This window comes from Dendrobates tinctorius, unplaced genomic scaffold (genome assembly GCF_039654945.1).
Source record: "Dendrobates tinctorius isolate UK_male_01 unplaced genomic scaffold, ASM3965494v1 ptg000103l, whole genome shotgun sequence".
Classification (NCBI taxonomy): domain Eukaryota; kingdom Metazoa; phylum Chordata; class Amphibia; order Anura; family Dendrobatidae; genus Dendrobates; species Dendrobates tinctorius.
This window is the reverse complement of record NW_027361771.1, coordinates 7523124-7549747: the sequence shown is the minus strand read 5'-3', so window position 1 is coordinate 7549747 and position 26624 is coordinate 7523124. Positions and strand designations below refer to the sequence as shown.

Genomic DNA, 26624 nt, shown 5'->3' with positions numbered 1-26624 from the left:
CTCTGCTGATCAGCACATAAGCAAGCCTCCATCCCAAGGCCACCCACTTTGAGATACATAACGATCCTTTAGCACCCTGCTCCTGTTACCACTCTGGACAAGGCTATCCGTTCGTCCTGGGACACCCACACAGCGCCCCCTAGCAGACACAGTGGTCACTACACCACAGTAGATTAATTGCTGTGGATTTATCTGGCATGAAGCCAGATTGATCCAGATGAACAAGGTCTTGAACCACACTCATTAATTGGTTAGCCAGAACATTAGCAAGAATCTTAATATCCGCCGTCAGCAACTAGATGGGTCGGTATGATTCAGCCAATTCCGGATCTCTACCCTCCTTCGGAATAACCACCATTATCGCCTCTCTCATGGACATCGGCAACGCCCCTTCCTTCAGTGCCTCCTCATAGACTGCCTTCAACTGAGTCATTGTCACCCCCTTTAATTGTTTATAGACTTCTCCCGAAAGACCATCCGCCCCAGGGGCCCTATTATTCATCATTGACATGATGGCAGATTCAATCTCCTCCTTCGTTATGGGCTCTTCCAACCTAAGCCTGTCACAGTCCTTAATGTTAGGGAGTCTCGCCCTCCCAAGAAAATCTTTAATGTCCCCAACAGAAGCTTCCAATCCAGATGTATACAATTTTTTATAAAACTTCCCAAATTCTCCCAAGATGTCCCCTGTGGTTTACAACAGTATCCCATCATCTGTCTTTAATTTGTACACATATGCAGAATCTCTCTGTGCTGCCGACACCACCAAAAGTAAGTGTCCCACTTTTTCTCCCTCCTCATAAAATTGCGTTTTCTGAAAAACTCTGTCTCGCCGCCTTCTCCAAATATAGTTTATTAACTGCTTCCTGGGCCCCCCTAAGCCTTCTCTGATATTCCTCTGATGGATCAGCCACCACATCCACCTCCGCTCTCTCCAATGATTCCACAATCGCCTTATCATTTAATCTAGTTTTAGATTTACACTTAGATATTTACCGAAAGAAGAGGCCTCTCATAAAAGCTTTCATGGCTTCCCAGACCACCGTTTAGTAGCACTGCCCTCATTAAGCTGCCAGTATTCTTTCATCTCCCTCTCTATGATGTCCACATTTATATGTTCGAGCCATAAGGGGTGCATTCTCCATCCACCCTCCCACCCAATCCTTCCTTCTGTCTTTTAATAGATAATTAAATAGGCTTGTGATCCGAAATTACCCTCGGGAGATATTTCACCCCACAGACCATGAACTCATTGCCCAGTGCTATATCTATCCTGGAAAGGGACCCATGAGTCGCAGAGTAACAGAAGTAGCATACTTCATTTCTGTTCCTCACTCTCCAGAGATCCACCATCCCCAATTCCCTCATGAACATACCAAATGACGAGTTTCTTTGCCACTTTATCCAATCCCTTTTTATGTCCGTCTCATCCTTCATCTATTACATTATTAAAATCTCCAATAAGTAGCAGTGGTAATCCCATTCCTGTTGTAAATTCTCTCTCTGGCTTCCCTCTTGTGATTACTGAAGATAGTGGAGCTGGTCAGTGAGAGTTCTCTTTCTGGGCTCCCTCTGGTGGTTACTGCAGGTAGTGGAGCTGATCTGATTGATAGAGGCTTGCCACCTGATAATGAGGAAAACGATTGGAGATCTGGGGTATGTGCCAGTTTGTTTTGTCCCCTTTTATATTGGTCTCTTTTTGCTTTGCTTTCAGAATATACCAGAGTGCTGATATAGTGGGGGGCGAAGTCGTGTGACTTCAGTGTTTTTTTGCATCAGACGTGTTGGACTTTTGCAGGGTTTTTTGCGTGATTGCAGTGTCTTTCCTTTCCTGTCCTGTCTAGTCAGTGTGGGCCCCATCGTTTGCTCAGTCTATTTTTCTGCCTGCATTTGTATTTTCATCTTGTCTCACCGACAATATATGTTTGGGGACTATCTATTCCTTTGGGGTCTGTTCCGGGACAGTTTAGATTTCCCCTTTCTTGCTTTAGGCTTAGTTAGCTCTCCGGCTGTGCTGAGGCGTCTAGGATCATCGTAGGTACGCGCCACGGCTACTGCTAGTTGTGTGGACAGGATCAGGGGTCTGCATCCGCTTAGTTACCAACCGCTCTGGTTTTCTGTGGCTTAGCATGGCCTGCTATCCTCCTCGGTGCCCATTCATAACACATTCCCTTTTCAAATAGGTCATATATTTCCAGGATCTTAGTCCTCGAGAATGGGGGCGGTATATACATATCTGCCACACACATCGGCTGCCCATAAATTCGACAAATTAAAAAAACATACTGTCCTTCACTGTCCACATGACTCTCTATTTCTTCAAATGGTGTAGACTTCCCTATGAGTAGTGAGACCCCCCGGCATACGAAGAATATGTGGAGTGATACGCCTTTCCTATCCACCTCCTTTGTAACATCTCCACCTTTTCCCTCAATAAATGCATCTCCAGAAAGCATATCACATCCGGCCCCCTTTTTGTAATGTATTCCAGAATTGCCGCCCTTCGTGTTCCTTCAGACAATCCTCTTACACTCACTGGCCACTTTATTAGGTACACCTGTCCAACTGTGTGTTAAGACTTAATTTCTAATCAGCCAATCACATGGCGGCAACTCAGTGCATTTAGGCATGTAGACATGGTCAAGACAATCTCCTGCAGTTCAAACCGAGCATCAGTATGGGGAAGAAAGGTGATTTGAGTGCCTTTGAACGTGGCATGATTGTTGGTGCCAGAAGGGCTGGTCTGAGAATTTCAGAAACTGCTGATCTACTGGGATTTTCACGCACAACCATCTCTAGGGTTTACAGAGAATGGTCCGAAAAAGAAAAAAAATCCAGTGAGCGGCAGTTCTGTGGCCGGAAATGCCATGTTGATGCCAGAGGTCAGAGGAGAATGGGCAGACTGGTTCGAGCTGATAGAAAGGCAACAGTGACTCAAATTGCCACCCGTTACAACCAAGGTAGGCAGAAGAGCATCTCTGAACGCACAGTGCGTCGAACTTTGAGGCAGATGGGCTACAGCAGCAGAAGACCACACTGGGTACCACTCCTCTCAGCTAAGAACAGGAAACTGAGGCTACAATTTGCACAAGCTCATCGAAATTGGACAGTAGAAGATTGGAAAAACGTTGCCTGGTCTGATGAGTCTCGATTTCTGCTGCGACATTCGGATGGTAGGGTCAGAATTTGGCGTAAACATGAAAGCATGGATCCATCCTGCCTTGTATCAACGGTTCAGGCTGGTGGTGGTGGTGTCATGGTGTGGGGAATTTTTTCTGGGCACTCTTTGGGCCCCTTGGTACCAATTGAGCATCGTTGCAACGCCACAGCCTACCTGAGTATTGTTGCTGACCATGTCCATCCCTTTATGACCACAATGTACCCAACATCTGATGGCTACTTTCAGCAGGATAATGCGCCATGTCATAAAGCTCGAATCATCTCAGATTGGTTTCTTGAACATGACAATGAGTTTACTGTACTCAAATGGCCTCCTCAGTCACCAGATCTCAATCCAATAGAGCATCTTTGGGATGTGGTGGAACGGGAGATTCGCATCAGGGATGTGCAGCCGACAAATCTGCGCCAACTGTGTGATGCCATCATGTCAATATGGTCCAAAATCTCTGAGGAATGCTTCCAGCACCTTGTTGAATCTCTGCCACGAAGAATTGAGGCAGTTCTGAAGGCAAAAGCATGGTGTACCTAATAAAGTGGCCAGTGAGTGTATATTCCAACTGAGTATTTTAATTCTATCCCCCATCATATATACTCAAGTGGATAATTTCCCAGACCCCATGAAATAGATTGCCGCTGCATGTGCTTTTTAGGACTTGTTTCAAAACACTAAACCTCCATTCCCCCCTCCCCAACATTTAACACTACAATAACCAATAAACATAACCGATATATAATCAACCCCTCCTCTCAGAGAGTGGGTAAACCTGATCCTGATTACCCTTTTTAATAAATCTTTATTTTTATATAGCGCTAACATATTCCGCAGCGCTTTACAGTTTGCACACATTTCATCACTGTCCCCGATGGGGCTCACAATCTGAATTCCCTATCAGTATGTCTTTGGAGTGTGGGAGGAAACCGGAGTGCCCGGAGGAAACCCACGCAAACACGGGGAGAACATACAAACTCCTTGCAGATGTTGTCCTTGGTGGGATTCGAACCCAGGACCCCAGCGCTGCAAGGCTGCAGCGCTAACCACTGAGCCACCGTGCTGCCCAAATTTAACCCTTTTATCTTTACCTCTAAAATTGCAATCAAACTAGCACACCCCAGCAACTCCTCCACATGTACAAAACTATAATAGTACAGTTTTTTTTAACAAACTATCCCTCCTAAATCTGCATCCTATAAAAAAACAGGAACCATCAGACTCCACAAGGTGGTAACCATCCAATTTTGCCATATAAATCTTCATCTTCTCACTTCCCTCTTTCCTTTCCCGCCTTAAGTTTCTTAGCATTATAGTCCAACCATTTAGCAGCTTCTTCCCGTGAAGAGAAAAAATGAACCATGCCCAGGGCCACCACCCTGAGCTTTGCTGGGTATAGTGTAGAGCAGCTTAATGCCAAGTCTCTGCTTCACTGCTCCGTACCTAATCCTTTGCTTTTGCACCTCAGCCGAGAAGTCAGGATAAATAGAGATCTTTTGACCATTGATACACATATCATCAGCCTCCCTGGCTTTCCTTGGAATGATATCTCTGTCTCTATAATTAAGGATTTTGGCAATGATGGTACGAGGGGCAGATCCAGGCAGAAGGGTCCTCTCCACTGCAAACAATCTGGACAGATTGGTAGCGCCAATCTTGCTTTGGAGCCATTCATCAATAAACTTCGTAGGGTCAGACCCTTCAGCCTCTTCAGGGATGCCCACTAGTCTCACATTATTCCTTCTGGACCGGTTTTCCAAGTCATCATTTTTATCAGACAGGGCAGCACATTTCTGCAGGCACAGAGTATGAGATTTCTGCATCTTAGCAAGCTGATCCTCCAACACACTCACTCTTTCCTCAACTGCACCTATTCTGATATCAACTTTATTCATGGCAGCTTTCAGTTTGATCACCTCACTTTTAACCCCATCCACTCTGTGAAGGGTCGTTAATGTGGTTTTGCAGAATTTAACCAAGTCATATATGTCCCGCAGCGTGGGCTCCCCTACTTCCTGCTCCATGTTCTCCTGGCTCTTCCTCCCACTCTGCCCCCCCCCCCACTTCTTCTGAGTCTTCATCCTTGTCTGTTTCAGTCACTCCACCATTCTCCCTCCTCACCTCAGCCACCTCTTTCACAGCTCCTTCCACCCAGGCATATTTTTCCAGCCTACCTGCTACCTCTAACCTCCTTACATAGGAGGCATTGGCGGCAACTCCTCGCTCCTTCTCCTCAGTGCTGCCGGCGCCATCTTGAGCCTGGCTCCCCACTCCTGACTTGGCGTCCTGCTGTCTTTTCCGACCCATCGCAGTCGTTTCCGTCAAAGATGCACGTCGGGGCCAGGCGCCACTCACTTCCCCCACCAGCACGGATCAACACCGGGACTCTGGAGGGACTTCACGGCAGGATAAAAGGTATTGCACAGCGGAGGAACGCCAGCAGCCTTCCGCTCACATCAGGTGCCAGGCCACACCCCGTATAAAGATATGTTTAACTACTTGTTTTACTTTTGGAGTCCATAAACAAAGTGTAATCTTGTTTTTATATTGTTACATACTATTACATAAAATCATCTATTAGCCTACCATGTCATAGTGACAATAACGAATAGACATTAAAGGGAACCTGTCACATTTTGTCCTGTGTCAACTAAAACTTTAATCAGCATCAGTGCTGCAGTCCATCAATGGTTATAAAACTCCCTTTGTATACTCACCAAAAAACCCTATTGAGTTCTCCTGCACTGTATGTTAATGTTGTCTGTCTGATGGGGGCATGGTTTCTCATCCCAATTTCCCTGATGCAGTGGCAATCGGGGTAATAGTAGTTGATGTCAGCTGTGAATTGGACAAAAACACAAGCGACATCAAGCCCTGGGGCTAGTAAGAGAGAGGTGTCTTATCAGACACACCATTACTACCCCAGTAATAAGAAAAACATACCCCATTACCAAGCCCCCATGAGTTAGTAATGGAGATGTGTCAGACACCCCCATTACTAGCCCAGTAATCAAAAACAAAAAGACTCCCCAACACTATCCCTCGTTCACCAATTATCCAAATTGTTCACACAAAGCTCCTCCAACATGCACATTCCTCGAATCTGTCTCTGGCAACTGATTAGCAGTATAGCGACCACTACTCACTGGCGCTGGATAGTGACAAACACTCATCAGAGCCACCAGATCTCACTGAGCGCAGCAAGAGCCAGTAATGATGAGCGTTGTCGTGAGTACACAGCGCCTGTGGTGAATAGTCGTTACTTTATGGCTATTCAGAGGCCGAAGACAGATTCGGGGACGGTGGACTACAGCGGAACATTTACCGTAATAAACTGGTGAATGAGAGATACACATTTTTATTTCTGTCTTTTTATGTTTCCCAGGTATCCTTTTCTGGACTACTTCAGGTTCGGTGGATTATGGCAGACCAGGATGGGAGTTTTTTTTTTTTTTTTTATATATAAATTAGTAAACGAGGGATAGTCTTCATTCGAAGTGTTTTTTTCTTCTGCGTGTATAATTTTTATTTTTAATTGAGGTTAGTAATGGGGGTGTCCGATAGATAACTCTCCACTACTAACCCCAAGGCTTGATGGCAGATGTGATTTTGACAAATCACAGCTGTCTTCAACCCCAAACCCAAATTGCCAGTGCAATAGGGAATAGTCTGGCAAAGAGCCAGAACTGACACATGTGATGCTTGGATTTCCATTGAGATGTGTGCATAAAAATCAGGTGGCATATGCATGGTCCATGTGCGGTCAGATTTTTTTTGCTCACACCCAGAAACTTGATTTGGCGAGTCCGATCTAGTTTCTCGCATCGACTGGCAGCAGACTCATTTAATAACATTGCATTTTGACCAATGTGATGCTTTTTCGCATTGAACTCCTCCGTATTATACTTCAGTTAGTGATCTAATTTGTTCAGACAGACATGTGACCATTGCGGACAATCGCTGTCACCCGTAACTTCAGAAAGCAATTGGCTGCATTATCCAGACTAGGCTGAAAACAGGGCTCTGTAGCTCTGTCCTGAACAAAGTGAATGTGTGCAAGTGTAGCCTCTGCTGCATTCATTGTCTATGGGACTGCCAAGAAATGGCACAGAGGCTGTGCATCCACATCGCCACTACAGTCAGGAAGGACTGCAGAGTGCACGGAGAGTCCCAATATATGCAAGTTTTCCCATAGATAGGGGATTTGATGTTTTGGGTATAAACCTTAAAGGATAAAAACTAAAGTGTAAGTGGCCAGACAATGCTTTTAAGTGCACAGAACCACTTCTCTGAAGAAATCAGTGTTGGTCAAACATTAGACTTCACTATAGCATTGTTGACCCACAATGACAATCCCTGTCCATATGCCTTATTAGAAGACATATTACCTAACTGTACTGCATATTTTGAGCTGAAATGGAGAACCCTCATGTATTGTCTTCTGCTCTGTTGGTCTCAGCCCACCCACGTGTTACATGAACGGCCATCAATTCAAGTGTCTGCAGATCGTCAGAACATATTCGGCTGTGAAAGGAGTTGTCTTACCAAAACAATTTCAATGATGTTTCTTCAGATTTCACACAAAAGGATACATTTTTTTTCTTTTTTCTTTAAACCAGGTTTATTTAAACAACAAGATGCCGGAAGGGAAATTCTACCTAAGAATTTTCAGCTTTTTACATTTTTTTCTATTCACCCAGCTACATGTAACAGCTACATACAAAAGTTATAAAATCTTAATCAGTTTAATAAAAAAAAAAAAATAATGAAATAACAATTGAGAGGTGGGCTTGCTCCCTTAAGTAATGACCAGCAGAAGTGTCACAACAGTTGCCATGTGAGGCACACCTGGCAACAGCATATCTGAATCTATAAGCAGTTGACTGGCTCGTAAAATAAAAAAAAAAAAAAAGCAAAATAATTTACTGGAATAAAAGTAGAGAGCACAGATATATCAGAGCGAGGTGGGAGACTGTGCAAAGCACCTGCCGTCTCAAATTAAATTGGTCCAAAATCATAGGTGATATTAAAGCAAAGATAAAAGGGGGATGGGCAGACGTGAAAAATTAAACCCTAGAATAACACACACATCCACCCTATTGTATGTACAGTAAGGGAAGGGGGATGATGGTGAAATAGGAAACTGAATAGTGGAGGCAGTGGGTGAGGACTGGACAAAACTTGTTCTAGAAGTTTCCTCCCGTCTGCTGCTGGAAAACATCAATTGTATCTTCATCCTCCATTTCCAACTGGAAAGGAAAAAAAAAAATTAGAAAGTTTTTCACTTTTCCATAAAAAAAAAAAAAGCAAGAGTTATACAAATTTGTATTTCTAAATCTATTTAATGTAAGGAACTGATAACGCATTTATTCCATAGTGCTTCTTTTGCTCACCAAAATCACGGTTTCAATCTATAGGAGAAACCTGATCATTTAAAAGAGGTAATCCACCCCCGGTGAAACCTTCAGTAAGTGCTGCATCCTTACAGTGTGTAATGCACACAACATTAAAAATCAGCATCACTTTCAGTCGTCATCATGCGAAGGCAAGTACTGATTTTATGATTATATTCATGTAACCTGCATATTTGACAGTGTGCTGGCCAGTCTCAGCCATGTCTTGCAGTGCTGTTAAGTGATGACCGCTACAACAGGCATGAGGATTTGGCAAGCTGCAGCACTTACAAAAAAAAATCCACCAGTAGTGAACAACCTCTTTAAGGCTACTTTCAGACTTGCGTTAGGAGGCGCAGCGCAAAAAGGGCGCATGCGCCGGCAAAAACATACCAGCGCACGGCCAACGTACCCAACGCCGGTATAGGGTACGCCGGTCGCATGCAGCGTCATGCGCCCATAGGAGGAGCTGACCAGAGGAGGCGTGGCCGGGGGCGGAGCTTAGTGGCGGCCCTGCGCTGCGCCTCCTAACGCAAGTCTGAAAGTAGCCTAAGAAAGATCAAAAGTTCTGATTTACTCATGCCACGACAGATTTATTTTTTTTAACAGGAAATGAGAGACCTAGAAATCCTTGATACTTTTCACCACTTAGATGAATGAATTCAGTAATTCAAAAGAAAGAAAGTAATAAATACTTTGAGTACCTTTTCCACACGCCCGGTTGTCCGACAGGCAAGCATTTAACCTATGATGTATTGTGGCAATTCAGTTATTACACAGTTCACCAACCAGATTGTGTTAGGTATCATCACTTACTTGTGCTGGTGTGTCTGTCTCATTAATAGGCTGGCCATCAAATCGGAACCTAATTTGCCTCATTGACAATCCCTAAGGGGCAAAGAAAAATAGCATGATCATCTAATAACCTTAAAGCTAGATCTACAGGGCGACTTATACCACAACACATGACAAACTGAAGTTCGCTAGGTGAACAAGTGAATGGGGGGGGGGGGGGTCGCACTGCAACAGAGGACGGTGACAAGCAATTCACAAAAATATGAATGCGGTTGGACTTCTTGCAACTTGTGTGTCACGGTCAAAGTAACCCCAAGGTAGCAGCGCCACCTCACTCACTTGTATTATGCTGCAATACAGCAGCGACACCTAGTGAACTTTGGTGACATGACAGGTGTTGTGGCTAAAGGCCCCGTCACACATAGCAATCTCGCTAGCGAGATCACTGCTGAGTCACAACTGCGATCTCACCAGCGAGATCGCTGTGTGTGACAGCGATCAGCGACCGGCCCCCCTGCCGGTATCGCTGATCGCTGCAAGAAACCACTGGACATTTTTTTCGTCGCTGATCTCCCGCTGGCCAGCACGCATCGCTGCGTGTGACAGGCGGGAAACCAGCGATCAGCTGTAAAATAATAACATAAAATATTGTTATTCTCACCTTCCGGCGTCCCGCGCAATCTTCCTGCCTCTCTCCATGCTCCCGGTCCCAGTAATCCTTTGCAAGAATGACCGCGAGACTTTGCGATCCTGCGAGAACGGACGTCATCGCGGTAATTCTCGCAAAGGATTACTGGGACCGGAGCGTGGAGAGAGGCTGCGCGGGACGTCGGAAGGTGAGAACAATTTTTTTTTATTTAATTCTATTTTTGACATGAATATGGCATCAGCGCTAACGACAGCTCACCAGCGATCACATAGCGACTTACCAGCGATCCTGACACGTTGATATCGTTGCCGGGATCGCTGGTAAGTTGCTATGTGTGACTGAAGCTTTAGGATACAATGTAGCCATAGCCAAAAACAATGCATTAAATTAGTAATTTGTATGAACATTTCAGTACCAGTTTAGGCTGCATTGATCATTTCTAGTTTTGGCATTTATAAAAAATTAAACATTAAGCAGAAAAAATAAAAAATAGAACAAATGTTTTCATATGCTCATGTGAACTTAGCCTTCATGTGCAAAGTCTCACCTTCAGCATTAAAAGAAACCCATCATGTCCCCAAAAGATTACTGGTAGGAAATGATCTTTATTCCCTCCTGGACTTGCCTGTTATCAATTATAGAGGCATGCACTGGGAGAAACGGCTGTAAACACGCCCCAGCACTTTGATATCCGGCTGTGCACAGGTGCACTGCAGTGCGAGCTGTCACACTGCAGTGCGAGCTGTCACACAAAGTGCTGGGCGGTGCATACACCCACTGCTCACTGTTTATCGAAATGTAGCTAAAGTCGTTCTTGGCTGCGTCTCTAAAACAGAAAACCAATGCCTCCCGATAGAGCAACTAAGGGGAAGACATTAGCTTTCTCTTTCAGTAAGGCAGCCAGACAGGTTTGCAATGCTTTAATTAAAGGCACCGTCAGCACAGAATGACTGTTCAAACCAAGTACAGGCACAGTGTGCACCATGAAGGGGCCTAATAATTTAAATACACCCACCCACCTGCTGGGTTTCCCTCTAGCTCCACCCTTCCATGGATTTGTTAGCAGGTGGGAAGATGTATGTATATGATTTGCCCCGCCGTGAAGCACCGAGCAGCAGTAATTAGCTTGAAAAGTCATCTTGTGCTGACAGAGTCCCTTGAACCTACAAATCAGTCTGGGGTCACACTACCATATAACACGGCTGAGTGCTATCCGATGTTTTATAGGATAGCATGCGGCACAATGTTATACTATAGGGCAGAGAAGATCAGGGATTATTTTCTCATGCTTGAGAAAACAAATCGTAATGTGCTGCAATTGGCAGCGAGATTCAGCTAGCTTGCACCCACATAAGTTTATGGGTGCATGTGAAACATCATGCTGCACTCAGTTGTCATCCCAGTGCAGTCTGACATACATCGAGACAGGCAATGAAGGAGATGGAGAAATTACTTTCTCATTCTCTTCTGCACCTGTACTGTGATCCTCGTATATGAGAGGATCGGAGCAGAGCACTGACACTCGTTCACACTCTCAGCAGAGCAGGAGCTGAGGGTCATTAGCATCTCGCAACGGATACCATATGCTACTGTGATTCCAGCATTCACCTTATATCTGCAAGGCTAATAGTTTGGGGATAGGACAGGTTGGGCGTGGTCTGCTGCTGGACGGAGTAAGACGTCTGGCTCAGAGATCCTGCAGCCTTCTGCATAAGCAAAGGAAATAAGCAACTTTACAAGGATTTCAGTGGACTGGGGACTCTTCCTAAGGATTCCTTAAAGTCTGAGGAACAAGAGGACACCTTAAAAGCTGATCTAGCGACAACATAGGAGAGTATTCCAGAGCGGCCTTTAGTGTCGGGGGAGCTTGACTTCCTTGCCCACCTGCATGACTCAGCGTCATAGCTTCACGGAGATCAGCAGCGGCGGAGAATTCTGGCCTTCCTTGTGGAGATCTTGGGATCCTGGATGTCCTCTTACTGCTTGGGAGCCACCACTCTTCAGGAAGGATAAAGACGCAAAGCAACAGAAACAGCTTGCAGCGGCGGTGCATAGCCGCTGCAGCTGATCGACATCGGCTCTCCTCCATGTTGTGCTGGATCCTGGGATTAATTCTTCCCCTCCTCCTCCCTCTGATCGACTCGGAGACATCCTCAGAGGGTAAGGGAGTTGTGCAAAGCGGCAATTGAGGAGTTACAGCGGCGGTAGGAAGCCGCGGCTACTAATTGATAGATGAACTCTTCTAGCAGCGGCCCGCCGAATTCAAAGCTGGATGTCACAATGCGCTCAGCTTCCAGGTACTGATTCCTCCTTTCTTCTCCATTCTGCTTGGCCTGGGGTTGTTTTTGGAGAATAAGAGTCTACTGCAAAGCAGATCTTGGAGAACTTCAGCTGCGGTAAGGAGCCGCGGCTGCTGATTGACAGCGGGTTTCCCCGCAGCCTGCCGTTGAATCTGAGAGCTGTGCGCCACGCTGTGCCTTGGATCCAAGGACTGACTCCTCTTCCCTCTTTTCATCCTGGGGTTATTCTGGAAGCGCAAGAGGTCACTATTTAGCGGCATCTGAAGTATTACAGCGGCGGTAAGGAGCCGCGGTGGCTGATTGACGGCAGGGCTTTCCTGCAGTGGCCTGCTGAATCCTAAGGCTGCGGGTTGGATCGGTGACCTGCAGAGATTTCCCTGAACCCTGGGAGGGTGTAAGAAGACATTGAGGAATATCATCTATCGGCTTCCCTTCCCGGTAAAGAACTGCGGCTTCTGGGTAAACATTGCAGATATTGAAGATCTCTGGGAAATATACTACAACGTTGCATAGCGGCTTTTTGGACTGGGTTCTGTCTGGAGCTTGTTAGTAAGCTTTTTGATCTGTCTGTCTCAATTCATAATAGGGTAGACTTGCATCTTTTACTTTATAGAAGGGATTATACTTTGTTAATTTTTAAGCTTCTCTTGGTATGTTTCTTGTTCTCTAATAAGGGTATCTAAATAGCATTTTGGTGGGTCTGTATATGAGGGGTTACGACTCAGTCTTGTTTTTTCTGATTTTAGTGCTCTGTGCTGCTTGTCAAGTCAGTCTTCTAGTTAGTGAACTAGTAATTAAAAAGAGTAGGAGTTACCTAAAACTGTTAAACTCCCAACCCTCCAGACGTATATCTAGTGTGACCTTTCTCATGCGTAAGGTGATTGGTAGATAAAAGGTGTTAAAAGCTACTTTTTGATACCCGTATTGCTACCTTATCCAAAGAGGCTAAGGGGGGGGGGGGGGGGGGATGGGTCGTGGCGATTCTGAAGTAAGGAGCAATTGAGTTTATCTTAATATAACTCTTCAAGCCCTTTGACCTTTGGGTCTGGAAGGGCTCAAGTTTGTGTGGTGGACTACTTTGAATCCTTAGTCACTTATCTGCTTAACTCAAAGCATAGTATAGTATAAGTATCATCTTATTACGCATCAGAGTTCCCTGCTCAAATAAGAGTTATTTATTTATTTCTAGCGGCCACTGTCCTATATCTGGGAGCCTCGGAATAATATCTTTGCTACCACTACCTATTCCTTTTTACTTTGAGCTAAAAGCGGAATAGTTAAACTTTAAAAATGAGCCAGAAGAGTACTAGATTGAAACATCAAAAAGATAAATACGTCTCTAAACAAAATGTTACTAATTTAGATGAGGCTCTTAATTAGTCCTCCATCTACCCCTCAAATAGCTAAAATTTCAACAGATCAAAAAGCTGATGTGACCTCCCTAATGCTGCAAGAACTTGACAATATTCAAACAGAAATGGATATAACTACTGCTAGTAAAAAAGCTAAAAGAGACTAAAAGAGGGGCTAAATGGGTGCTATCAGATTCTGAAGAGGAATATTATGAGACTTCTACTCAGAGCCCTGATAAAAGTAGGCCTAGATTACATGAGAGCATTTCATCTGAAGGCTCAAATCCAAATACTAATTCTGACTTAGATAATATTCAGGCTTCTGGGAGGGGAGCTTCGGAACAATATGTATAAGATCTAATTTTGGCACTAAATAGGAATTTAGAATCCACTCTTAATAAGCATGCCAATCTATTACAAACAAATCTAGATTCGATAAACACTAGAATCGATAAAAGTGACAAAAAAAATAGAGGCCCTTGAAAAAACTTCTGTTTCATTACAAAGGGAACAAACACCCAGAAAGAAATACAATTTTTGCGCAGTAAATTAGCTGTCCTTGAAGACTATAACAGGCGGAACAACATAAAACTGAGAGGAATCTCAGAATAAATCAAAACAGACTTCAAAACTATGTTAAGGAGATTCTAACTAAAATTTTACCCTCCATCCCAGAACCGGAATTAATGATAGACAGAATACATAGATTGCCCCACCCTGGATCCATTTCGGCCGAATTCCCCAGGGACACAATACTGAGGGGTTCCATTTTTTCTCTACTAAAGAAAAACTTCTAAACTATCTTAAAACTAACAAACAACTTCCCAGCCCTTACAATCACATCCAAGCATTTGCAGATCTCTCAAAAGATACTATCCAGTCGAGAAAGAATTTTAAAGAGGTTACTACACTACTTCGTAAAAAAGGTGTATTATATAGGTGGGGGTTTCCCACCAAGCTTTTGGTTAACCATGGGGGGGGTTATCCCAATTCTCTCCGCTCAAGAGGGAATGTCCTTTCTTGCGTCCTTAAATAAAAGAGAAACGCCTGGATGAATCCTGGATGAGACCTCATATCCCGTTTGTCTTGAGTCTTTAATGCAGAAGATATGCAGTTTCCACGAACTTTCCCAATTTAGGAAGTCTATCTGCAAGTTGCATATTCTTCCTCTGTTATATTGCGTTTCATAGGGGTTTACTTAACTCCTAATTATACTAAAGAGAAACAACTGTTAGTTTAGCATCGTGTCTATTCGGTATAGGGGTTCATTTATCCCCCAAATATATTGAATAGACGCGATATTATTAGTTATATTATAATGTAATCTCTACTTTATCATATCAATGTCGAATCATTACTGTTAATTTGAAAATTCAACTCTACTATTATTATAATGCTGTAAAAACATTGCTGTTATGTCTGAAAAATTTGAATAAAGTTTGTTTGAAAATGGGGATAGGACAGGTTCCCCCTAAAATGCTATGCAATCAAAGCGCAGCATTTCAAAAGGAGAGACTCAGAAAACTAAAATAATATATTCAGCAAACCTTGTGTTTTTCTTTAAGTGAAATACATTTATTAAGTGAAAGCTCATTCTCGGTTTAGGAGTCAAGTGGGCGGTAACTATTAGGACCCAACACTTTATAAACAAATTACAACAGAATACATTGTAGATATATTGCAAGTGATCTACAATTGGATCAAATTACATGGGAACCAGGGAAATTTCCCAATTGGTACACTCCTTCAGACATGATTACCAAAAAAACTGAGTGAAACTCCAAATGATATTATCTAAATAAAATTTGGATTTTAAGTAAATCATGCACAATATAAATATACATACGGACAAGTTCATGAATGGGGAAAAGACAGACAAGCAAGTAAATAAGACCGGGCCTTAGAAAGACATCAAGAGGTGGGGAGGTGGTTAAAAATACCACTAATTTCATATAAAGTTATACACGGCTAACGGCTTTAAAATGCATGTGCCCAAATGTAAACCATGAAATGGATAATTAATCAATAAGCCGTAACATGTTACAGGATCTCCCATCCGATCCCTGACCATAACCCATACATCAATAATAGATACTATGTAAAATAACCACTCTTACCCATTGTCCCTCACTAAGGGCTGCGTGTTCCGGGAACCCTTAAGGCCCCGTTACATTTAGCGATGCAACAGCGATCCAGACCACGATACGACCCGGTCAGGATCGCTGGTGCATCGCTAAATGGTCGCTAGTGAGCTGCCAAACAGGCAGATATCACTAGTGATGCAGCAGCAGTCGATACTCACCTGTCAGACGCGGCGATGATGACCATCTTCAGCCCGTGTCCATGGCTCGCTCGTCGGCGCCAGCAGGAAACAGACAACGAGAAATGGACCTGGCCGATCTCGCGCAATCAGCGATAGCCAGCGGGGGCTGGGTCGCAGGTACGTCACATGTAGCGATATCGCTGCTGCGTCACAAAATCGGTGACGCGCTAGCGATATCACTATGTGTAAAGTCCCCTTTAGTGAGGGACAATGGGTAAGAGTGGTTATTTTCCATAGCATCTATTATTGATGTATGGGTTGTGGTCAGGGATCGAATGGGAGATCCTGTAACATGTTACGGCTTATTGATTAATTATCATTTCATGGTTTAAATTTTGGCACATGCACTTTAAAGCCGTGTATAACTTTATATGAGATTAGTGGTATTTTTAACCACCTCCCCACCTCTTGATGTCTTTCTAAGGCCCGGTCTTATTTACTTGCTTGTCTGTCCTTTCCCCATTCATGAACTTGTCCGTATGTATATTTATTTATATTGTGTATGATTTACTTATTATCTAAATAAAATTTGGATTTTATCATTTGGAGTTACACTCAGTTTTTTTTGTAATTAGGGCCCAACACTTGTCTGCTAAGCCCAGAATGCTTATTGACTTCAATGATTAAAAGAGACGTTATACTGAATATTTTACCAAAAACATGTTTATTCAGTTTCTCCTGCTCTGCAGCACTCTGGTGGCTGACTACACTGCATGGACAGGTTTCCTTAATTACAAGAAATGATGGTGCCAGAACAAAGAGGGCCTGGTAACCTGTCCAAGGAAAACGATGCAGCAACCTGACTATTCACAGATGTGCCTACAGGAAAGGCATTAATCGTTTACATTTTATGAAAATATGAATGTTTAAATGATGGGCATTTGAATAAATGAAAAATAGCCTGTGACAAAATAAGGCTCTCATCACATTTGGCCTTTTATCAGAAGTGTTACACCCGCATAGCTTATTAATGTAAAACTCTGACAGACATCTCTAGCATATGCTAAAGAAATGTAAAAAAAAACAAAACATGGTCCTCTATTGGAAGACACAGCAAAACATGTATAACAGCTTGGCAGCGGGCAAAAAGTGGCATCTACTAAATGGGGCATTGCTCTTATGTCAAACAGTATAAAATCACAATGTGAAAATAGCACACGCATCCTAAAGAAACCTCCACGTTGAAGGGAAGACAATACATGCCATTCCTCCCGTAAGACATACAAGGGCTCACCTGTCGTTCACAATAAGCCTTCATGAGCTTATTGAGTGGTGTATGTTTTTTAATCTTGAACTGGACGACAGAGCCATCTTGGCCGGCTACTTTCAGGTTGATGTGATCGTTGTTTTCAGTTTTCACGCCCTCCTGCAATATCAAGAACCCTTATTACATAGAGGTAAACAGCCAATTACACAAGTAAAACGCACGCTACCACTTTACAAGACATAAAAACCCCTTTAGGCTGTAAGTATGTGATCACCATATGATCAGCGGGGGGTCATCCTTTAGGACTACCACTGATCTAGAGAATAAAGGGTCCACAGTGCTGCTCCTTCACAGGCTTTCATGAAAAGTGAGGCCCTGGCCACCTACTGTGCAGAAGTGCAGCACAGCCTCACCGAAGTGCTGGTCACCTGGCTGTGCGAAGGCAGCAGAGGCGCTGCAGTCCCGCTATTCACAGGATTGGGGCTGCCCAGAGGTCAGATCCACACTGGTAGTAAAGTGATGGCAGATTCCGACATGTGAGGCGACTAACCCTTTATTAAGAGAGATGCTAGAAGAGATCCCTGGGTATACGTTAAGGACAATGTGCTGGAAGTTTAGAAGCATGTCTGATAGTTTGGGTGGCGTTTCAGTGCATGGAATGAAATACTCAGAGAATGGAGGATGACAAGGAAGGACCAAGTATAGGGGGCAGAAATATTACAGCGTCCCAGGACAGACCTGAAACAATCACATCAGTGCTTTTGGGTTGTAAGGGAACTGGCCAATCACTTGTTGGGAAAATCCCATCTCTACCAATCGCCTGTAGGAGAGCCAGGCACCAAGTGTTTCATCTCCTACAGCGCCGCCACATGGAGGAACGTGGCACTGCAGACGTCCGACTGAGAGCCATGGAGAGCGGGGATGCTGAGGCGGCATCAGTCGTGGAGCAGGGATTTGGGGTCACCTGGGCCGTAGATTCGGGGCCCGGACAGCGCGGAATGCACAGGCGCAGAGAGGGCTCTATGTGCGGCCATGCTATGGCGCCCGGATCATTACCTGCCCACAGCAGCGCGGCTCAGACCCCCCGGCTACAGGCGCGGCAGCCACCCCCGCCGCACACATCCATCCCAGGCCTCTATCCTAGCTCCGCCATCACCTACAGGCCTCATTCACACCGCATAACGGCAACCGTCCGCCATTTATACAACCGCACAAGACCTGACCTTTGGTTTGTCGTCCGCCATGCTGAAGTATAATGCCGGTATCCGGTAGTTTCGCCTCCTCACAAAGAGCCTAAACCCGCGCGGGTCGTTTTGCCGGGAAAGCGCACGTAGAAACACTGCGTGCTTACGTGCGCGGCCCCGACTAGCTCCTCCTACTCAGGAACGTCAGAGAATCCTGCTCTGTGGACCACGTTGTTACACGCTGCGCATGCCCGACCTTTTGTGAGATGAATTCGGGCAGCCAGTGTGAGGCGGGACGAGGTGAGACTGTGAGCTCTGGTCCTCTCCTCAGTTCACGGTCACATCTCAGTACACGGTGTCACCTCATGTACACGGTCTCAGTACACAGCGTCATCTCCTCAGTACACGGTCACAGTACATGGTCATATCTCCTCAGTACACGGTCACAGTACATGGTCATAGCTCCTCAGCTCACGGTCACATCTCAGTACACGGTGTCACCTCCTGTACACGGTCACAGTACATAGTCATATCTCCTCAGTACACGGTCACAGTACATGGTCATATCTCCTCAGTACACGGTCACAGTACATGGTCATATCTCCTCAGTACACGGTCACAGTACATGGTCATATCTCCTCAGTACACGGTCACATCTCAGTACACGGTGTCACCTCCTGTACACGGTCACAGTACATGGTCATATCTCCTCAGTACACGGTCACAGTACATGGTCCTAGCTCCTCAGCTCACGGTCACATCTCAGTACACGGTGTCACCTCCTGTACACGGTCACAGTACATGGTCATATCTCCTCAGTACACGGTCACAGTACATGGTCATATCTCCTCAGTACACGGTCACAGTACATGGTCATATCTCCTCAGTACACGGTGTCACCTCCTGTACACGGTCACAGTACATGGTCATATCTCCTCAGTACACGGTCACAGTACATGGTCATATCTCCTCAGTACACGGTCACAGTACATGGTCATATCTCCTCAGTACACGGTCACATCTCAGTACACGGTGTCACCTCCTGTACACGGTCACAGTACATGGTCATATCTCCTCAGTACACGGTCACAGTACATGGTCATATCTCCTCAGTACACGGTCACATCTCAGTACACGGTGTCACCTCCTGTACACGGTCACGTCATCTCCTCAGTACACGGTCACAGTACATGGTCATATCTCCTCAGTACACGGTCACATCTCAGTACTACACACAGCGTCATCTCAGTACACGGCCACATCTCAGTACACACAGCGTCTTCTCAGTACACGGCCACATCTCAGTACACACAGCGTCTTCTCAGTACACGGCCACATCTCAGTACACACAGCGTCTTCTCAGTACACGGGTACATCTCAGTACACACAGCGTCTTCTCAGTACACGATCTGATCTCAATACACGGTCATATCTCCTCAGTACACCGTCTCATCTCCTTCGGGCTATGGCGGGTGCTGAGCATGTGGCTGACTCTGTGGCGTGCAGGTTGTTGTCCGGGCACAGACCTACCCCTGGGCTGCATCCAGAGGGGCACGGACACTTTCCTGTCCTTAGCTGAGGTTCGCCACACAACGGAAAAAGCCTTCTAATAATGTAACCACCCAAAATAACAAAAGGTGTATGTGTGTCAGTGGGTACATCCACGCGGGTCAGATCTGTGTATCACTGCGTACGCACACGGGTCGGATCTGTGTATCACTGGGTATGTGCACATGGGTCAGATATGTGCATAGTGTTAGGCTATGTGCCCACTTAGTTTTTAGGTGCTGCAGATTTTGTAAAATCCGCAGGTCAAAAGACCTGCGGATTAGCCTGCGGTTTCTCACCTCACAATGGTGAAGGTAGGAAACCGCAGCGGAATCCGCACAAAGAATTGACATGCTGCGGATTGTAACCCGCAGCAAATCCACGCGGAAAAATCCGCAGCATGTGCACAGCGTTTTTTTATTTCCATAGGAAATAAAGGTACTGTACAACGCAGCAGAATCTGCTGCGGACTCGCAGGGCCAAATCCGCTGCGGATCTGCAACGGATTTGGCCCTGCGGGTCCGCAGCAGATTCTGCTGCGTTGTAGAGTACCTTTATTTCCTATGGAAATAAAAAAACGCAGTGCACATGCTGCAGGTTACAATCCACAGCATGTCAATTCTTTCTGCGTATTCCGCTGCGGTTTCCAACCTTCACCATTGTGAGGTGAGAAACCGCAGGCTAATCCACAGGTAAACTGTTTTGACCTGCGGATTTTACAAAATCCGCAGGGAGAAATCCGCAGAACCTAAAAACTACATGGGCACATAGCCTTAGGCGTCAGGTTCCTGCAGCGGCTCAGCAGGAATCCAGAGCCTCACATTCTGCAGTCTCTCATTGTCTATCGACCGCAGAGGAGATTGCTCAGCAGTCTCAGCGGCCCAGACGCTCTGCCCAGACGTGCTCTGTGGGTCTGGCCATTGCTGCCATTTGGGTCAGCAATAGCAATGCAGGCTGCTTTGCAGCAAAACGCTCCAGAGGCTGTCTTCTCGCGTGCTTCTGGGCATGCTCACGAGATGATCTCCCATTGGAGATCGGGAGTCACATGCTCAGGTCCTTCTCCTGATCTCATTGGTCCATCTCAGAGATCTGGAAGGTCCCGGAAGCGCACGGCTATAAAAGGTCTGCATGGCCGCTCGGCCATGCGCTAGTATAGTCTCTAGTTGCTACTGTGTGAATGATGATGGATGCATGAACCTGTGAATGACTCATTAAGATCTCCTTTCTCTGATATTACGAGTGTGTATATGGACTTAGCTTTAGAGTCTGCGCCAGCCAGTGGCAAGCTACAAGCCACAACAGCATCCTCCACAGTGCTAGCGCCCGACAGTGCGCCTGCTACCGGGCATTGTCGATTAGTGGCAGTGTCTGTCGCCGCGCTGCAGTCTGCAGCTCCTCTCGGCGTCCGCAGTTGCAACGCCGCACGCACAGTAGGTCTAGACGGACTCTGACCCTCTGTCTAGGGTTCAGCTCCTGTGACCACATACCGTGCATGCACTTCTCTGAGACCTTTGGTGTGAAGCCAACAGAGTACGCCCAGCGCACACTGGGTGACGTCCAACCCACGTGCAACAATACCGCCATATTTAGTGTTCGCCATTATTTGCAGCAGTGTTAACACCTTCTGCACGGTGGACCCCGAGCGGCGAACGCACTTTATTATTTATTTATTTAGTGCGTTCCGCCGTTCCTAACACATTGTATTGTATAGCCACTGGGGTTGGGTAGAAAATCCCTTAAATGTTTATGTGTACACAGAGTAAATACACATGAGGATTCTCTGGCAAACCTTAGGGTTTTTCCACAGATTTGCAGTCCAAACTACTTCTGGTGGACCTTGTGACACTATCTGGCATTCATCTTGGTCCGAATTCACCCTCAAAACAGTTTTCAGCGTATTCTATCTTACAGAATTATCCTAAACAAAGTCTTCACACGAGCATATAAATCGGATGAGTGCAATGCTAGAAAACATCACACTGCACTCTGACCAAAGTTAATAAATGAGTCAGTGCTCATCTGTGAGTTTTCTCTCACCTCAGATCGGGCTGAGAAATAAAATCACATTATGCTGTGATTGAGAGAATCGGATCGCATTCACCAATGCAAGTCAATGGGTGCGAGAAAAAAAAAATCGCATGGCACACAGACTATGCTCATACTGTCCGATTTTTACGCACACATCTCAAAGAAAAGCTCGACATTTCATCAGCCAAGTACAGTAAATTCACAGCCATAACCCCCAGAATAGAATATATACATAGAATAGATACAATAGGTACAGTGGGGAAAAAAAGTATTTAGTCAGTCAGCAATAGTGCAAGTTCCACCACTTAAAAAGATGAGAGGCGTCTGTAATTTACATCATAGGTAGACCTCAACTATGGGAGACAAACTAAGAAAAAAAAATCCAGAAAATCACATTGTCTGTTTTTTTTTTCATTTTATTTGCATATTATGGTGGAAAATAAGTATTTGGTCAGAAACAAACAATCAAGATTTCTGGCTCTCACAGACCTGTAACTTCTTCTTTAAGAGTCTCCTCTTTCCTCCACTCATTACCTGTAGTAATGGCACCTGTTTAAACTTGTTATCAGTATAAAAAGACACCTGTGCACACCCTCAAACAGTCTGACTCCAAACTCCACTATGGTGAAGACCAAAGAGAAGTCAAAGGACACCAGAAACAAAATTGTAGCCCTGCACCAGGCTGGGAAGACTGAATCTGCAATAGCCAACCAGCTTGGAGTTAAGAAATCAACTGTGGGAGCAATAATTAGAAAATGGAAGACATACAAGATCACTGATAATCTCCCTCGATCTGGTGCCCCACGCAAAATCCCACCCCGTGGGGTCAGAATGATCACAAGAACGGTGAGCAAAAATCCCAGAACCACGCGGGGGGACCTAGTGAATGAACTGCAGAGAGCTGGGACCAATGTAACAAGGCCTACCATAAGTACCACACTACGCCACCATGGACTCAGATCCTGCAGTGCCAGACGTGTCCCACTGCTTAAGCCTGTACATGTCCGGGCCCGTCTGAAGTTTGCTAGAGAGCATTTGGATGATCCAGAGGAGTTTTGGGAGAATGTCCTATGGTCTGATGAAACCAAACTGGAACTGTTTGGTAGAAACACAACTTGTCGTGTTTGGAGGAAAAAGAATACTGAGTTGCATCCATCACACACCATACCTACTGTAAAGCATGGTGGTGGAAACATCATGCTTTGGGGCTGTTTCTCTGCAAAGGGGCCAGGACGACTGATCCGGGTACATGAAAGAATGAATGGGGCCATGTATCGTGAGATTTTGAGTGCAAACCTCCTTCCATCAGCAAGGGCATTGAAGATGAAACGTGGCTGGGTCTTTCAACATGACAATGATCCAAAGCACACCGCCAGGGCAACGAAGGAGTGGCTTCGTAAGAAGCATTTCAAGGTCCTGGAGTGGCCTAGCCAGTCTTCAGATCTCAACCCTATAGAAAACCTTTGGAGGGAGTTGAAAGTCCGTGTTGCCAAGCGAAAAGCCAAAAACATCACTGCTCTAGAGGAGATCTGCATGGAGGAATGGGCTAACATACCAACAACAGTGTGTGGCAACCTTGTGAAGACTTACAGAAAACGTTTGACCTCTGTCATTGCCAACAAAGGATATATCACAAAGTATTGAGATGAAATTTTGTTTCTGACCAAATACTTATTTTCCACCATAATATGCAAATAAAATGAAAAAAAAACAGACAATGTGATTTTCTGGATTTTTTTTTCTCAGTTTGTCTCCCATAGTTGAGGTCTACCTATGATGTAAATTACAGACGCCTCTCATCTTTTTAAGTGGTGGAACTTGCACTATTGCTGACTGACTAAATACTTTTTTGCCCCACTGTATATTCCCTACCCGATCTATCTATTATGGTAAACGGCAACACGCTCTCTCCCAGACTTGAAATCCGCTGCCTCGGAGTAACTCTCGACTCTGCCCTGTCCTTCAAACTACACGTCCAAACTCTTGCCACCTCTTATCGCCTCAAACTCAAAAATATTTCCAGAATCCGGCCCTTCCTCAGTCTACTAAAACTATTGTATTGGCTGATGTGAGGGTGGCGTTCTAGAAAGCTTTGGCGGTGTCCGTATTGTGGAGTGAAGATATGGAGGACGGGGTAGAAGAGAGTCTGAGTGTCTAGGTGTGCGAGGTTTCGGCGAGGATGTGCTAGTGGCTGGACATGGGGGGCAGCTGAGGAGGACAAGGATGAGAAGGTGAGTAGATGGTGGTCAGATAGGGGGAAGGGAGAGGTTGTGAGATTGGGTAGGGAACAGAGGCAGGTGAAGATGAGATCTAATGTCCATCTGTGTGGGTGGCTGTGGAGGACCACTGAGTAAGTCCAAAGGATGAGGTAAGTGACAGGAGTTTGGAGGTGGGTGCTGGCTGGTGGGTGTCAATGGGGATGTTGAAGTCCCCCATGATGGTGGGGATGTCAGCAGAAAGTGGAGGAGCCAGGTGGAGAATTGGTCAATGAAGGCAGTCGGTATATGACAGCCATTTGGAGATTAGAGGGAGAGTTGATACGGACAGAGTGAACCTTGAAAGAAGGGAGGATAAGGGAGGGTGGGGGTGGATAGGGTTAAAGGAGCAATTTTTTGAAAGAAGAAAACCCACTCCACCATGTCTGTTGCCAGGGCAAGGAGTGTGGGTAAAGTGGAGGCCATGTCAGAGGGTGTCAGCCAGGTCTCAGTGAGAGCCAAGAAGGAAAGGTTGCAGGAGGTAAAGAGGTCGTGGATCACGTGGAGCTTGTTGCAGACGGAGCGGGCATTCCAATGTGCTCCAGAGAGAGGGAGCGGGAGGGTGGGAGTCAGTGGCACAGGTTTTAAGTGTGAGGGATTGCGGTAGTTTCTCTTAATGTGAGAAAGATAGGGGTGAGGATCAGTAGGATGTATGAGGTGGGGGGCCAGGATTGGGGGATATGTCACCAGCAGTGAGAAGAAGCAGAGAAAGGGAAAGCAGGTGGGTGAAAGAGAGTGACCGACTTGTATTATATTTTAGTAGGAGGTTTGAGGTTAAGAAGCAGGTCTGCAGATAAAGCAAGGTGGGGGGGTAAGAGAGAGGGGGAGATAGTTATTTGGTTCAAGGGTGCAGGGGTTTGGAGATAGCGAAGGAGAGTGAAGAGTAGTGGAACAAAAACGGTGAGGGCAAATGTGAGCATGGTTAAAGAGCAGGGTTAGTAAAGAAAGGCAATTAAAATTAGCAGTGGTTATTCTTACCTTCTGACCGATTTCTGGACTATTTCTGGTATATTTCTGATGTCACACTTCAAATGATGTCGCATCTGACCAAGGTCACATCTGACCTTCTCTGTTCAACTTATACCATTCAAATGTCCATGAAATGAAGCCAGGTGAGTGAAAGAGGGAGGAGGATGAGGGGGCAGGAGGACGGTTCACAGCAGGGAGCAATTAACAGATTGCAGTTGATAGGACATTTGACTAGCATCAAAGCTGAAGAAAGAGGTAGGGTAAAATGGATGGATAACGAGCATGGGCATATCAATATGCATACAGTAAATTTGAAGTATGATACATACAAGTCAGGGGAAAAAACAGTTCAGACGTACCAGTTAAAAAGCAGAGGATGAGGAATGCATGGGGTTCAGGGGTGCAGTGGGTATTCTGGATTAAGAGGGTTCCGATGTACCAGTTAAAAAACAGAGGATGAGGAATGCATGAGGTTCAGGGGTGTAGTGGGTATTCTGGATTAAGAGGGTTCAGACGTACCAGTTAAAAAAACAGAGGATGAGGAATACATAGGGTTCAGGGGTGCAGTGGGTATTCTGGATTAAGAGGGTTCAGACGTACCAGTTAAAAAACAGAGGATGAGGAATGCATGGGGTTCAGGGGTGCAGTGGGTATTCTGGATTAAGAGGGTTCAGAAGTACCAGTTAAAAAACAGAGGATATTTTTTCAATAATTTTATTATTTAAAGGCAGCAAAACATACAAAAAACATAAAAATGTGGTATCTCTGTAATCTTACTGACCCGAAGAATAAAGCTGCCTTCTCAATTTTACCACACGTGGAACAGCAGTAAAAAAAAATCTCTGAGTTGCTGTATTTTGTTCATTCTTCCTCCCAAATATCATAATAAAAAAAGTCATGTGCCCGAAAATAGAACCAATAAAAACGTCGACTGCACGTTGTGTGCGACAGAAGCCAGACCATCAACTAAACTGAAAAAAGAGCAGAGGATTATATGAATATTTTCTCATAAAACTATATATAATACAAAGCTTAATTGAGACTAACTCATAATAATAATGAAGTATATAGGATATTCACTCACAAACAATAATATAACCTACTCAGACTGAGTGAATAAACCAAATGAGAAAGACTATATAAAATATATAATTTTTATTAATAATATTAAAATATAAATGACATAAAAAGAGGGAAACCAAATGACAAAAGATGCAAAGCCACAGCACAATGGTTGTAGTGGGTACTAGGACAAAGTTACAACCTCATATTTCAACAAAACCCCATAACAATAGCTTACACATTAATTTCAAGTAAATATTGTAAACATGCATTATATATGAAAAGGCAAGGAAGAGATGGAGTAAGAAAATATAATAAATATACCAATAGTCCGTACCCTGTAGCTCCTGTGACTCCAAGGCACGTTTCGCCTAGTGTATTTCTCAAGGC

General features: G+C 44.9%; 1 protein-coding gene across 2 annotated transcripts; it reads right to left on the bottom strand.

The window, feature by feature from the left end:
* Positions 1-7762: 7762 nt before the first annotated feature.
* SUMO2 (small ubiquitin like modifier 2) lies at positions 7763-18606 on the bottom strand. 2 transcript variants are annotated; one of them, XM_073588028.1, is made up of 4 exons: positions 18412-18606; positions 17216-17347; positions 9379-9450; positions 7763-8418 (listed from the first exon to the last, which is right to left on the bottom strand). In XM_073588028.1, the coding sequence occupies exons 1-4, from the start codon at positions 18430-18432 to the stop codon at positions 8356-8358; spliced, it is 288 nt and encodes a 95-aa protein (XP_073444129.1). In that variant the 5' UTR covers positions 18433-18606; the 3' UTR covers positions 7763-8355. The 2 variants fall into 2 exon arrangements, with proteins under 2 accessions (XP_073444129.1, XP_073444128.1); XM_073588027.1 differs by lacking the exon at positions 18412-18606 and adding an exon at positions 18245-18325.
* Positions 18607-26624: the final 8018 nt, after the last annotated feature.